Source organism: Silurus meridionalis, chromosome 20, assembly GCF_014805685.1.
Source record: "Silurus meridionalis isolate SWU-2019-XX chromosome 20, ASM1480568v1, whole genome shotgun sequence".
NCBI lineage: Eukaryota > Metazoa > Chordata > Actinopteri > Siluriformes > Siluridae > Silurus > Silurus meridionalis.
In genome coordinates, this window is record NC_060903.1 from 751,030 (window position 1) to 762,500 (window position 11,471).

At 39.6% G+C, this 11,471-nt stretch overlaps 1 protein-coding gene across 2 annotated transcripts; it reads right to left on the minus strand.

Annotated features, from left to right (window-relative positions):
• Nucleotides 1-1,022: 1,022 nt before the first annotated feature.
• On the minus strand, nt 1,023-10,281 carry elovl1a (ELOVL fatty acid elongase 1a). 2 transcript variants are annotated; one of them, XM_046876889.1, is made up of 8 exons: nt 10,042-10,281; nt 6,985-7,076; nt 5,851-6,041; nt 4,092-4,172; nt 3,818-3,874; nt 3,437-3,542; nt 2,207-2,346; nt 1,023-1,717 (listed from the first exon to the last, which is right to left on the minus strand). In XM_046876889.1, the coding sequence occupies exons 2-8, from the start codon at nt 7,043-7,045 to the stop codon at nt 1,406-1,408; spliced, it is 948 nt and encodes a 315-aa protein (XP_046732845.1). In that variant the 5' UTR covers nt 7,046-7,076; nt 10,042-10,281; the 3' UTR covers nt 1,023-1,405. The 2 variants fall into 2 exon arrangements, with proteins under 2 accessions (XP_046732845.1, XP_046732846.1); XM_046876890.1 differs by having other exon boundaries at nt 10,027-10,281.
• Nucleotides 10,282-11,471: the final 1,190 nt, after the last annotated feature.

The window sequence follows — 11,471 nt, forward strand, 5'->3', positions numbered from 1 at the left end:
CAACATGGCATTCAGTAAAATAATAACCCAGGTGTGTGAGGTGCTGCAGGATGTTTGTAGATGTGGAGGTGATGGACCTGAGGTGATGTGGAGCACATTATAAATGGTGTAAGGTCTCACAGCTCGCTGTGGATCATCACCTTAAACTCTGCAAGCCTTCAGGCTACCAAGTATACAGAACTGAAGGGGATCTCACACACACATACACGTGTTAAACTGTACAACCTGGACTTAACACAACACACACCTCAATCTATTCCATCATCTATTAATTTGATAACTGATCTGTTTAACTGCACTTTTCACTGTATTACTGTTTACATGCTGTCTTCTGCACATCTCGACTGCTGCTGTATTTTTGCACTACATTGTTTATATTCACTCCCGGGTCGAGTTTCTACAGTTCACACTACTGTATGATCAGTGCTGTCTTGGTTTTGTGTCTTGTCTGCACTGTTTGCACTTGGTTGCACTCGATGCACTTTATGTAGCAGCTTTAGTGTAGCACCAGGTTTCTGGAGGAACGCTGTCTCGTTTTTACTGTGTATTGTAGAAATGACAAAAGCCTTTTGACTATACCATGGTCACTTCCAAACATTGAGGAGTTCAAGCTGTTCTTGATGTTTGCAGAGTAAAACTGATTACATGCATCAAAATAATTTGTTACGCATTTCATATTCGACTCTTTTCATCTACAATTCTGTTTCTCCAGAGTTGTCACACCTGAACTTCCAGCCAATCACAATCCACCGAACCTGAAGATAAATTAAGAGGTAGTATAGTAAAATTACACCGGTGTAACCTCGTTCTCCAAACCCAGCACCATGTTTTATAATGTGGACCAGAACCAGCCAAATAACTGTCGATCATCCTGCCCAAAACATCTGCAAGCTCCGCCCCCAGCTAAAACTTGTTCTAATGTTCTAGCCCAAACGATCGTCTCTGTAGAACCAGAAGCATAAAAAGGCATCGGATGAACAAACATACCCCGTTTGAGGGTTTCACACAAATGTATACAAATGTTTAATATAAAATTTTTTATTTAAGTTATACACATCATAAAAAAAAAAAAAAAAATCATTCCACCTAATTTTGCACAAAAATGTATTAACATTCGGGTCAGATGCGTGATGCGGAGAAACCGGGAGAATCATACGTGCTGAAAAACACAAATCACCGTGACATCTGTGAAGCCTGACGTGCGTTTTCTCTTCATGCACTGTGGACAAATAAATACACAAAATCAACAAAAAAAGCAGGTGACCAGACGATGTGCCTCATCATCTCCCATGTGATCCTCAAACATCCACAAACCCAGGAACTTTGATCATTCTCGCCAAGTCCTTCATGCTAGCTCATCTGGTGCTAGCAATGTCCGTGCTTCTTATTTTTCCACCCTTTTCCTTTATACCAGCTTCACTTTCTCGTTCCCGGCAAACCCGTTGGTGTAGTGCACCGTGCTGTTCTCCAGGTGTTTGCCGTTAGACAATATGGCCGCCTCTGTGCCGTGAGCGTGGCCGTTCTGCTTGGGTTTGTCCTCGTTGTTGACGGGGAGCCGCTTGCCCTTGACGTACGCCTGGATCCAGAAGTTGGAGAAGAGGATGAAGAAGAACATGCCGTAGATCCAGATGAGGTGGATGAACAGGGGCACCTGGTATTCACAGTCTTCCATGAAGTAATACTGAGAGATGTGGACAGACACCACGATGAACTGAGTCTGTAAAAAAGAAAACAGGAAATAAAATGTAGTAAATCCGTCACTAATTTGTTGTTCATCCAACCAGAAACATCTTCACCGATATTCCAGAATGAAGCCACAAAACCCAAAATAAATCACAATGAGCTTCAAGCTTCACTGGTAATTATTTAAAAAATCATAAATGATGCGGTTATGTTTTCTGTAAGGAGATGTTCATCTGCTCCACACCGATGGAACGAGTCTCCAGTTAAAACTAAGATTCTAGTCATCTTCAGGACAGAGGAGTGACGGAGTGATGGAGTAAAGATCACACGGTCACTGACAAATTCTCCAGAACTCATCGTTTTCTTCTCCTCTTTGAAACGGAGTGATTTTTTTGATCATGGAGATACACGAGATTAAACTCTGATAAGATGAAGATCTGTGATGAGTTCATTCTTGTTACCAGATTCGTACGTGATCACGTGTGTACGTGTGATTTATAGCAGAATAGAGAACAGAACTAACCAGCTGGATTGCAGTCATGTGTTTCTTCCACCACAGGTACTTCTGAAAGCGTGGTCCTGCTGCTGACAGGCAGTAGTAGGTGTACATGATGACATGGACCATCGCGTTCACCATGGCGTGGAAGCAACCCATTCCTCCGGCTGGGAACAGAAGCAGAGAGGTGGAGTTATAAAGTGTAACCAAAAGCAAGTGATTTCAGGAGAAAAACAATGCACCATCATTTTCATCTCCAAAAGACGCTCATGGTGTTTTTAAGCTTCGAACACGGTAAACGTCATGTTTTCTGTGCATCTACATCGCTTTATCTCGAGAAGGAGTATAAACAGGATCAACACCATAAACCCTCATCAGGTTCTGCGTGGTTTGAATGAACAGAGCAGAATAAAGTATTTAGAAGATCTGCCAGTGTTTTCCAGGGGTTTGGAATTTGCTATTAATAATGAGTTAACCTCTGATGCTCCTCACCCCCTGGAGATGGTGGAAGTAGGATCTCAGGACTGGTGTGAAGCTGAAGGGAAATTTGATTGGGAGCTTATTTGGAGAAATGCATTTGATTGAAAAGTTATAAATATATTTTTATACAACTGTCCATAACACTTTCCAACTGAGTCTCACTGCTGAGGATTTGGGTTCCTCAAAATGTTCCTCAAAATGATTTCAGTTACTGTTGCCAAACATAGAAACATAGCAAGGATAGAAACAGACAGAATAAACAAGAAAGAAAATGCAGACAGACATTAAATTAAAATTAAGTTCTCAAGGATAGACAGATCAAAGCCAAACAGTCAGACAGACACACAGAGAGAGAGAGAGAGAGAGAGAGAGAGAGAGAGAGAGAGAGAGAGAGAGAGAGAGAGAGAGAGGGGGGTATATAAACAAACAGGATGGATAACAAAAAAGGCACCGCCATAGAAAAAAAGAATACACACTGATCAGGCATAACATCATAACATTCTGAGTGGTGAAGTGAATCACACTGATTATCTCATCACACACTCTCCTAATAAGGAGAAAGAGTGGCGATGTGGGCGGGGCCTATCCTTCTAGTCTTTCCAGAACTCTTTACATCAACTGACATCTTAAAAAAAGATTTAGAAGAAAAAAAAAGAAATGGGGAATACGGTTCATTTGCAGCAAATCTGCATGTAATGCTTTATTTTTTTCACAAGCGACTGCTCGTGTGTTTTCACTGCATTAAAAACCCCAAACTGAAGCAGGTCACTGACTCACCTGGGGTAAGAGTGATGCCCCACCACCAGCTCCAGGGCAGGAAGGAGTGGTGAAAGATGTGCAGGAATGTCACCTGACTGTGTTTCTTCCTCAGCACAAAGAAAACCTGCAGGACACACACACACACACACACACACACACACACACACACACACACACACACACACACACACACACACACACACACACACACACACACACACACACACACACACACACACACACACACACACACACACACACACACACACACACACACACACACACACACACACACACACACACACACACACACACACACACACACACACACACCTGTAATTACGGTTCATGATGAAGACTACAGATTATATTAGAGACACACAGAAGAAAAATCCTTACAGTGTCCAGAAGTTCAACATATTTTGAGAAGTAGAACAGCCAGGCCACTCGAATCATCTGCAGACATCAAAAACATTATTGTAACTACTTCAATCAAGACCTGGATTTTCTCCTCCAACAGCTTGACAGCTTTCACTCGTGGAAGAACTTCTCCGCTTATCGTGGAGTTACATGCGATGCTGTAGGAACATTTTTATGAAACACGTTTGTTCCTGTTCTGACTTGTGAAGGAGCAGATCTGTAGCGAGAGGATGAGGATGAGGAAGAGATTTACCCTGAGAGTCTGTGGGCTGGTCGAGATGTCGATGAGGTCACACCTCCACGTGTACGTCGTCGCCCAGCCGGACATCATGAACTGAAACAAACAGAAAGAAATGGACATGAAGCATAACACAGCGGATTTCCTTCTCTCAGGTGGGAAAATAGACAGATTGATGAACATGGTAGACAGACAGAAAGAAAAGAAAATAGACAAACAGAGAGACAGATTAGAAGGAAAGCTGCATAGATTAGATTAATAGATAGATAGATAGATAGATAGATAGATAGATAGATAGATAGATAGATAGATAGATAGATAGATAGATAGATAGATCGATCGATCAATCGATCGATCTGTATTACATTGTGATGATGTCATGGAAAAAGGTCCGAATGGTATGTGTGAAATTCAGAATGTCACCTGGAGAGATTTTTCAGAAACTGGTCTTACAATATTTTTAGGTGATGATGTGAATGATCAGTGTGCAGTAAATGTATAGCGCTACATTTTACTCAGTAACAAAAAATGCTTTAAACCCAAAGCGACAGAATAATGAAGGTTGAATTTTGATTGGCTGTTCACATGTTCGTGCATCTAAACATCGTGTACTGTTTAGTAAAGAGAACTGGTGTAGTGATGCGTCGATACGTTCTGACCTCACATCTCTGAACACTTCTCCGAATAAAAATTTTTCTAGTGGTGAGGAAACCAGGGTCGTCAGCAGGGCGTGTCGGCGGGGCGTGTCAGCGGGTGGGGGCGTGTCAGCAGGGCGGGGGCATGTCAGCGGGACAGGGGCGTGTCAGCAGGGCGTCAGCAGGGCGTGTCGGCGGGGCGTGTCAGCAGGGCGGGGGCGTGTCAGCAGGGCGTCAGCAGGGCGTGTCAGCGGGCCAAATTTATTTAAACCTTTCTTCCTCATTATCCTCTTATCCAGAAAATCATTTCCTAGAAGTTAACAACCCCCTTATACCAGAACTACCTGAAGAACTGTAGAACTAAAGAACAGACATCAAGGACCTTTCAAGGACCCCAGCAGAACCTTCAACTATTCTATAAATATTTCTTAGAGAATATTGTATGTATTAATTGGTATTGGATCTTCAAACTGCTGTTAATGCTAAGAACCTGTTACAGATCTGAGCAGAACCCATGTTTATGTAGTAAATCACTATAATATCCTTGAGGAACTACTTTTTAAAGAGTAAAGTGTGTGGAACTCCAGATTTACTTCATACGTCTTAAAACCTGTCAGGATTTTAGTTGAAGAACATGATTCCTTAAGCGTAAAAAAATGCTACAAATGCTATGATTCTTTCACTATTCCAAAAAGGGGTTTGTTGAGAAGCTACATAAAATCTTCACAGGTTCACCCAAAGGAACAATCAAACTTTAGGATTTTCTTAAAATGTTGTATGCATCATTAATTATTAGCAAACAAATATGAAGGATTTAATGCTAAATAAAGATCAGGGGAAAAGTGCCTCAGGATCTGCTTCATATAATCGGGTTCATCCCCTCAGATGATCTCAATGTGAGTCCTGGATTGAGAAGATCATCCTGGACCTTCACACCTTGACCAGCACTGTAATAGTTGTGATGCAAAGTCCAGCGGCTCACTGGAGGAACGTGATTTCCATCTTTGGCACGGATCAGAACGACCAGTGCGAATGGGAAGAAAATTTGCAAGCTGATTTTTTTTCACGGGAAGAGATTTAGCAAAGTCAAGCAAGAAGAGAGATAAAGGCTGAGCAGAGAGAGAAGCGTGGTTTCTCACCTCGTAAACGATGTAGGCGTTGAATAACACCATGCAGAAATTGTAGATGACCATAGGGATCTTGAGGTCATAAGGTTTGCGGTTTGCCATAAAGCGCGGCCCGATGTACAGCACCAAAATCACGTAGCTCACTAAGATGAGGGTCATCTGGACCGGGCTCTGCATCAGCGGGTAATCTCGTACCCGTGCATCTGAGGATGGAGAAAAGATCAGACATCGCTGTTACTCTGAGGCCAATGTGATGAGCCGTTAACTGGTCTGTGTGAAGCCCCGCCCACATTTAGTAACTTTGTTTTTATCCTAAATTGATGACCGTAACCCTAACAGTAATGTACCGACAGCAGAGGTTAGATCAAACTGAACAAGTTCTTGGGACAAAAAATTTCTACGGTAAAACTAAAAGGATAAATACTAAACTAAAACACAAAGGAATTTATAGACAAATGTACTCTATTAGAGTGAACGTGAGCGCGAATACTCTCGTTTTTGAAAACGGTCATTCTTGAAGGAATCGAGCTGTGGATAAGGGGCGGAGTTTCACATGATAGGCGGAGTTACACACACTAGGTGGCGTGATACCTGTTTCCTTATATATTACACACTCATGCTAGGTAAATCCAGCTGTAAATAAGACTACGTCTACTGTAATCCGGATAAATTAGAAAACGGCGTTTTTGCGTCCACAGTTTCATTTCCAATTTATTTACTTTGCGGGTCTTTAAAATGATGACAAAATATGCATCATCGTCAATGCGAAAACGCAAAAACAGCATCCATTTTGGAATTTTTTTTTCAAAAAGCTACGTTTGCGTTGATGTATTAGTGTGAACATGGCCTCAAGCTAGCGGATACGCATCAGCATAGCATAGCTAGCACACGTAACAGCCAATCAAAACAGCTTTGGGTGCAATCAGACTGTAGAACCTCTGTTCCAGGATGTACTCAAATCTTTGATTTATTTATTTTTATATATATTTGAACATCCAGAACGTTTTAGACTACATCAATACTCTCAGTAATGCCAATACTGGATTAATCACCGATCTAGATATCCTTTCAAGCAACTCCTTTCTAACTTAAAATTCCAGATCTTGATTGGCCCATATCTGATTGGTGACATCACAGTGCACTCACCTGTTCTTTTGAGGAGGTAGTCGTGGATCCACATGATATTTGTAAACACTTCTTGAATCATCCTTCTTGTTTCACTTAAGCCGATTTGGAAGCTAAAAAAAATAAATAAAAGAACATCAGGTAGGTTTGAAAAAACACACCGCCGATACACTGTTCAACACCGAGTCAACAACGCGCGAGCAGCGAGCTAAAGCAAACAGGAAACACCTGCCCAGGTGAGCAGAATCAGCAGCAGAGCCTTAACTCGAGACCTGATCTGAGCCGATAAATGAGTGGTAACACGGGGCTTAGATTCCAGCGTTCCAGAAAGAAAGAAAAAGCCAAAAACAAGAGAAGTCTTTAATTTGCAAAGGCAAATGATGATGCAAACAGCACACTCATAAAACAGATCAAACACCAAACATCAAACACGGCTCCTGCCCCGGCTCCTGCCCCGGCTCCTGCCCCACATCACTCTCCACGCTAAACGTGTACAACAGAATCACGCAGGAGAACATCTAGCACTGATAGAACAGAGCATCCCAGGCACTGTTTCTTCTCAAAAAGCAGCAAACAAATTAAAACAGAGTCAGGATGAAGATCTGAAGACATGGATTACTGCCTTGGTTTCTTCTCATGATAAACCTTCATCCAAAAAAATTTAATTTGGAAGGAAACCAAGAGCCAGACTACGTTCTATAAGGTTCTTTGGTTTTTCCTTTAGGGTTCTTACAACAGTGTTTCTTCATCAGGAGCCTTCGCTACTCATTCGAAAACAACTTTGAAATAAAAAACTGATAGTTGTACATTGAAAGCTAGAACAAGAGACATTTCCATTTTTGTAAAAAAAGAATGCTAAAATTTCCATTGAAGCCTTAAAGAACCCTCAAGGAACCCTCATTGTTAACTCCATAGTTCCATAGTTAGTGTACACCAACTAGCAGTTATTTAGAAGAAAGCAATGGGCACAAATTTCAAGGTTTCATCAAGCATTTGAAGGTTTCTCAAGAGTTCTTCAAGGATCCCTAAAGGGTTTAATGGACAGTTAAGGGGTCTTAGCTGAGTAGTTACAAGGAGAAATACCTTCTGTTTGAAAATGTCTACCAGAAGAACAATCTGGAGAACAATAGAAATGTGTTTGGAGGCTTTTCCCCATAAACAGACAATCTTTTACCTACAAATATTTGTATTGAACATGTTTAGAGATCAAATTGTGAGCACTCGGAGACTGAGGATACAGAGAACATCCCTGATGTCTCTCATACATCGATTACAGGATTTAGGAAACGTATGGATGTCGTATTGTCACATCACCAGGGACAATACTGTGGAAATTTCTGGAAAGGAGCAGAAGGGCTAATAGAATAATGACTAGCATGATTACTTTAGCATTAACTCAGACTTCATTTTAAAATCTCAGCAAAATCAGCTAATGTCATTATTGCATAAATGCTAGTGGTGTCACTTTAATTCCTGTCCTGACAGAAACAAAGAAGGTATTTGTTCGAACCAAGTAGGCCTCGAAATGTCGAAGAAAATGTAAATACACTGTAAATAAAAAAATAATCCTCTGGTCTGAATTGTAATAAGAGCAAAAAACAAACTCAAACAAACAAAGACAATATTAAAAATTCCTTTACTCTAAACTGAGTGTGACTTAAAATTCCTGCCAAATTTCCTCATATCAATTAAATCTTTGCTTTAAATTGTTATTTACTGCCTACAGTAAGGGTGTGTCACTCTTTTTAATGCCCTGACAGAAACAATCAAAAAACATCCAGAACTAAACATTTATTTCTATTTAAAAGCTAAAAAACAGGAACAACAGCATTTAAAATCTCAGTATAAACCTACAATCCATGATCTCAAAATATCAGTTCTGTTACAGTAAATTTGCCAAAAAAAAAAAAAATAAATAAATAAATATTAAAATCCATAAATTCTTTTTGTCACAGCCTTTCTGGGCCTGCCAGAAACAACTAAACAACAACTACAAACAAAACTAACAAAACAACCCCTGAGGTAAAATCTGAGATTAAATAAAAATCCTGAGATTAAGTACAACGCATCTATACTACACCGGTGTCACACCCTTTAATGTCTTGATGGAAACAAGTACAAACTTTAATACATATTTAAGCAAAACACAAACCTGAAAATTGACTAAAACTTTAATTTAATTTTCATCTAACTATAAAAACTCATTTTAATTAAATCCAAAGTGTAGGGGAAAAAAATGCATTAGAATATAGTGCAACTCATTTTTCAGTGTTTGACAAACAAGGTGAAAAATGTTAAATCTAAATCAAAATTTTAGATCTAAATAAAAAATTCGGGATTTACTCGTGTTTGTGTTCTGGATCCTAGAAATTTTCATTATTTACAAATCAAGATCAACAATTATCAAAAAAACTAAACATTTTGTTAAGAATTTCTTCAAATCTTAGAATTAAAAGCAGGCCAAAGTTTAATTCAGCTCAAACTTTCGATTAAAACACACACACACACACACACACACACACACACACACACTAAATTTCAAGAAATTTTAGAAAACATTCCTTTGTGTTCCTCCCTGATTGAAACAAAACTCCTGAACAATCACACACTGCCTGTGTGTGTGTGTGTGTGTGTGTGTGTGTGTGTGTGTGTGTGTGTGTTTTCTCCTTCTTTTAGCATAAACCTGTATGACTCAGTGGGTGAGTGTGTAGTGAAGCCAGTCAGACAGGTGAGGTGGAGAGGAGCTGAGCTGAGCTGAGCTGAGCTGAGCGAGTTGTGCAGGTCTACACGAGGACACGAGCAAGTGATGAAATGACAGATTAAATGATAAGTGAAAAGAGAGCAGCTCGGAAATGACTAGAGAGATGAATCCTGAATCAGATAACACAAGACAGGATTTCTCTCTCTCTCTCTCTCTCTCTCTCTCTCTCTCTGTGTTTGTCTTTATCTCTCTCTCTCTTTGTCTCCAGGAAAGTTAGAAATTAATGAAAGTAGAAGAAACATCAGACAGTGCAGATATTATGAGCATAAACATTATACATCAGTTCAGTACCCTGGAATCACCTTTGCTTGTCTCACCTGTATCTTCACACCTCAGGCCCACTGTAGCACTCAGGCCAAGTCCCAACCTGAACCTCCTCCAAACTAAACTGGCTGTTTTTTAGCTTCAGTCCTGTAAGTCGTCATTTAAACACCATTTCCAGCAGCATCAGGAATAAAAAAGAATCCAGAAATGATCAGGTTGCTGCTTTAGTAGTGACAGAGCAGGAGGGAATGGGAAACTCAGCTCTCAATTTAACCCGAGAGTAAAAGCCACTGCACATTAGAACCCCACCCACCTGCCCCTTTCGACCACACCCTGCCCCGGCCACGCCCACTGCAGCTAAGCCTGAATTCCTATTGGCTGCTGCAGGAATGTATGATCTCCAGCACTGCTCCAGCTGAAGAAGTGGGTGAGAAATGTGTGTGTGTGTGTGTGTGTGTGTGTGTGTGTGTGTGTGTGTGTGTGTGCGTGCGCGCGACTGATAATGAAAAGCTGTATTGTTCACACAACACACACACAGTTTGCAGTAACAGTGAGTTTTAGAATGAAAACTCGATTGGAAACAACAAATGTTTTTAATGAAGATCCAAACTACAGTCACTTACAATAAATCATATTTAATTTTGTGTCTTAACCATGTCATTTTTTTAAATTTGAAAAAAAATATTTATTTGAATTTTTATTTTGGCACATTTTAATTTTTTTATTATTATTTATTATTTATTTATTATTTATTTTAGGGCATTTTTTACATTTTAGTGTTTTGACAGTAGAAACGTGAGTTTGTAATATAATTTTTTTTTTACGATATAACGTTTGAGTAAGTTTGAATACTTTTACTTTTTTATTGATAAAACTAAGTTTTATTAAAATTCTCTTTTTGTTGTTATTTCTAAAGTCGTATTTTAGCTTTGAAATATTTAACTTATATTTTTATGTTTATATTAAATATTGAAATATAAATCTAGAGTTAAATCCGAAGAGCTTTATATTATAATATTTTTATGTTAAATGTGTGAATATTTGTGTGTTTCTATTCTAGTCATTTCGAGCCTATTCTTATTCTAAAAGAAAAAAGAGAGTAAAAACTCTGAGATGTTAAACCTCTTGAGGTCTGTGTGGAGATGAGGTTTGGGTTTGTAAATGTCCTGAATGTTTCACATATCAAATGTTTTTAATGTTGTAAAGTTTTTTCTTTACACAAAACACAGAATTTAATCTGCTTATCACAGCAACATTATGACGTCCTGATGAAGCTCCCAGGTCCAAGTGCAGGTTTAGGTTCATTTTCAGGCTCTAGTCCAGTTTCCTTTTCTAGGCCAGGTTCAGAGTCAGGTCCAGGTTCAGAGTTATGGTCAGGTCCAGGTACATGTTTAGGCTCTAGTCTAGGTTCTGGTTCCAGTATAGGTTCTTGATCAGGGTTAGAATCAGGCCCAGGTTCTTGTGTTAGGTACAGACTCAGGTC

What these genes read in the sequence shown, in the direction of transcription:
- elovl1a (XM_046876889.1), bottom strand. Translation starts at nt 7,045, where the DNA reads ATGATTCAAGAAGTGTTTACAAATATCATGTGGATCCACGACTACCTC. An exon ending in CCAGCCCACAGACTCTCAGG is followed by an intron (nt 3,875 to 4,091) that starts GTAAATCTCTTC and finishes TGATGTCTGCAG; the next exon opens with ATGATTCGAGTGGCCTGGCT. An exon ending in GGGCATCACTCTTACCCCAG is followed by an intron (nt 2,347 to 3,436) that starts GTGAGTCAGTGA and finishes TTCTGTTCCCAG; the next exon opens with CCGGAGGAATGGGTTGCTTC.